The 3,524-nt window shown below is 32.0% G+C and overlaps 1 protein-coding gene across 1 annotated transcript; it reads left to right on the top strand.

Annotated features, from left to right (window-relative positions):
• Window positions 1-1,428: 1,428 nt before the first annotated feature.
• On the top strand, window positions 1,429-2,822 carry LOC107879538. The gene is made up of 4 exons (XM_047395654.1): window positions 1,429-1,569; window positions 1,666-1,752; window positions 1,850-2,575; window positions 2,619-2,822. Exons 1-4 carry the CDS (start codon window positions 1,429-1,431, stop codon window positions 2,820-2,822), a joined length of 1,158 nt encoding a protein of 385 aa, XP_047251610.1.
• The last annotated feature ends 702 nt before the right edge of the window (window positions 2,823-3,524 follow it).

Raw genomic sequence — 3,524 nt, 5'->3', positions numbered from 1 at the left:
TTTAATATATATTATTTTTAATTAATTAAATTAATTATTAAATTCTCAAATCCACAACACTTTTTCTCCCCAAATCCCTAAAAGCTAATTGCTTTCCTCAAAAGTCCCCGGTACCTCCAATCTCCATGCCAAGAAAAAGTAAAATTGTGAACTTGAAAATTACTCGGGCAGGCGAGCAGCCATCATCATCAGCGATCAAGTGCCAACGAAAGCAAGGTATCATTCCGTCAAATAATTATATAAGTGAGATTTTATCTCTATCTTTATTGTATATTATTTTTGTCTTGAAACATAAAGAGGGTATAATTTTTTTATTGATAATGCCATATTTATTTGTTTTGTCTTATGAATAAAGGAGATGTGAATTGACTTGTGATTCCTCTATTACATTTACATATCATTTTTGTTATTTTATAAGGAGGGTGTGATTCCCCTATTGAGATTGATTGTGTTTACTTATTTATTTTGAGGGGTGTGATTCCTCCATTACATATTATATCGTTTTTGATATTTTACTAAAGGCAGGGTGTAATTCCGCTATTGAAATTATTGTGCTTATTTCTTTTTTTGTGAGGGGTGTGATTCTCTATTATATTTTATTTATTTTGTAATATGGACGATGAGGTGTGATTCCCCTATAAGTAATGTTATATTTACTTATATTCGTGATGAATTATTTATTTTGCAGGAATTTGTTATTGATTCTTGTGAATTGAAATGGATAGATATTTTTCTCCTTAACCAAGTTCTAGTTTTAAAGACAATTCTCCCCGTCTTATACAATAGTTTGATGTGAATTCACTTAAATCCGATCCTGGAGAAAGAAAACCAATTCATGAATCACTCTACGATATGAGATCAAGTGAGAAGACACTATATTCAACAAGGACCTTGTCAATCGATTCTTTCTCAATTTTCTCAAACTAGAATTGGCACGAAAATGCGTCGATTTAATTTGACATGGTATGAGGGTTCATATTCCAGGTGGAGTATAGTGTGAATAAAGATGTTGTGTTTTGCTTGTGTTGCTATTTATTTAAAAATGATTATGTGAAGGGCAATGCAGGTGACTTTTTCATGAAAATAGGCTTTAAGGCTTGGAATCATAGTTTGGAACGATTTCAATTACATGTTGGTGAAGTGAATAGTGTCCACAGAAGATGTTTCAATAAGATGCTAGATTTCGAAAATCAATCTCAATCAATTCAAGTTGCTTTGAACAAGCAGTCTAAGAAAATAAGAAGTGAGCATCGTACTTATTTAGAGGCATCAACTAATGTGGTAAGATTTCTCTTGAAATTCGAATTGTCTTTCTGAGGTGATAATGAAAGTGAACCTTCCCAAAACAAAGGCCTTTTGGAATGGTTGGAAAAAATGTTTCCCGATTTGAATAATGTTATTTTAAAACATGCTCCAAAAAATGCTATGATGACTTCTTCAAAAATTCAAAAAGATATTGCGAGTGCTTGTGCACAAGAAACCGTGAAAGCTATAATTGATGACTTGGATGGAGATTTTTTTGGAATTATAGTTGATGAATCCAAGGATATATCACACCATGAACAAATGGCAATTGCATTGAGATAAGTTAACAAAAAGGGTAAAGTGAATGAGTGAGTTATTGTCATTGTTCGTGTTGGTGATACATCGGCAAAAACATTGAAGGAAACAGTATGCTCTGTGCTTATGAGACATTCTTTAAGTACATCTAAAATACGTGGACAAGGCCATGATGGTGCTAGTAACATGCAAGTAGAGATGAATGGTCTTAAAACTTTGATTTTGCAAGAAACTCCTTCGGCATATTCCATCCATTGTTTTGCTCACCAATTACAATTGACACTTGTAGTCGTTGTCAAAAAATTTGCTTGTGGATGATTTTTTTGCTATTATTACTAATGTGTTAAATGTGGTAGGAGCATTATTTAAGCACAGAGATCAACTTCGGGACCATCAAGCAGAAATTTTGAAGCAACTACTAGAAAGTGGTGAAGTTCAAAGTGGAAAAGGGTTAAATCAAGAACGAGCACTTCAAAGGCCAGGTGACACTCGTTGGGGATCACATTTTAGAACATTGGATAACTTCATTGTTTTATTTTCATCTAGAGCTCATGTGCTTGATGCGATTAAATGTGGAGGCTCTAATCCTAATGATAGATTGCAAGCAGGAGCTTTTTTTACTATGATCAATGAAATTGAATTTGTTTTCTTGCTTCACTTGATGTTGAAGATATTGGTGATGTCCAATGAGTTGAGTGCATCATTACAAAGAAAAGACCAAGATATTATCAATGCTATGATATTTCTTAACATTACTAAGACAAGATTGCAATTGTTGAGAGATGATGGATGGTATGCTTTGATGAATGAAGTTCTTGAATTTTGTGATAAACATGAAATCTTGGTACCTAAGATGGATAATTTTTATCTTCCCGGAAAGTCAAAGCGTAGGCCTTCTAGTGTTACTTACTCACATCACTTACGTGTTGAGCTCTTTTATGCTATAATTGACTTGCAACTTCAAGAGCTTAATAATCGTTTTGATGTTGTGAGTGGTAACTTACTTATTGGTATGGCAAGCTTGAATTCATCTAAATGTTTTTGCTAATTTTTATAAGGAAAAAATAATGACATTGGCCAAACATTATCCAGATGAGTTTGGTGAATCGAAGCTTCGGGAGCTTAGTTACCAACTTGATACTTTCATTATACACATGCGACGTGGTGATCCTATATTCTCTAATTTGAAAGGAATTGGTGATTTGGCAGAAGCACTAGTTAATACCAATCTTGTGGAGACTTATTCTCTTGTGTACTTGTGAAGTTGACCTTGATTCTACCAGTCACTACAACAACTATAGAGAGAGCTTTTTCATCCATGAAGCATATCAAGAATGAATTACGTAGCAGTATTAGTGATGCATTTTTAAGTGATTGTTTAGTTTGTTACATTGAAAAGGATATATTTATAAATATAAGCAACGATGCAATCATTGACTATTTTAAGAATATGAAAATGCGTCGATGACTAGTATGAAAGGATGATCTATTTTTGTTTTATTAATACTAAATTAATGACATTTGATCATTTTAAAAATTATACTTTGCTCATAATTTTTTGTAATATTTAAGTTTAAAAGAGTTGTATGCTAAATTATGTAGTTGATAATTGATATGACTATATTAAAAATAATGGTGCACCCCCTATCTTCAAATCATGAGTTCGCCTCTACAACCTTTAAAATAAAAGATAATTTAATAGCAACTTTAAAAGAAAAAAATAATATATCAATCACTCCCATATTTCTCTCAAAACAGTTAAATACTAAAAAAAAATAAATCATTTAAAAAAAAATAGGATATCAATCACCTCATATTTCTCTCAGAACAGCTACTACCTCATATTTCTCTCAAAACAATTACTTCCTTATTCTACTCTTCACAACTAAACCAGATTCCTCTTTTTCTTCTTTATTCAAATTTTACTTCATCTATATCGGTCGTATATAATAGAATTAAGATCC

This window comes from Capsicum annuum, chromosome 8, assembly GCF_002878395.1.
Source record: "Capsicum annuum cultivar UCD-10X-F1 chromosome 8, UCD10Xv1.1, whole genome shotgun sequence".
Lineage (NCBI taxonomy): Eukaryota > Viridiplantae > Streptophyta > Magnoliopsida > Solanales > Solanaceae > Capsicum > Capsicum annuum.
This window is presented reverse-complemented; position numbering and strand designations above follow the sequence as displayed.

Coding starts and splice junctions, on each gene's coding strand:
- LOC107879538 (XM_047395654.1), top strand. CDS start 1,429: ATGACTTCTTCAAAAATTCAAAAAGATATTGCGAGTGCTTGTGCACAA. Junction 1,570..1,665: donor TATCACACCATGAACAAATG/GCAATTGCATTG, acceptor AAAACATTGAAG/GAAACAGTATGCTCTGTGCT. Junction 1,753..1,849: donor ATGGTGCTAGTAACATGCAA/GTAGAGATGAAT, acceptor TGACACTTGTAG/TCGTTGTCAAAAAATTTGCT.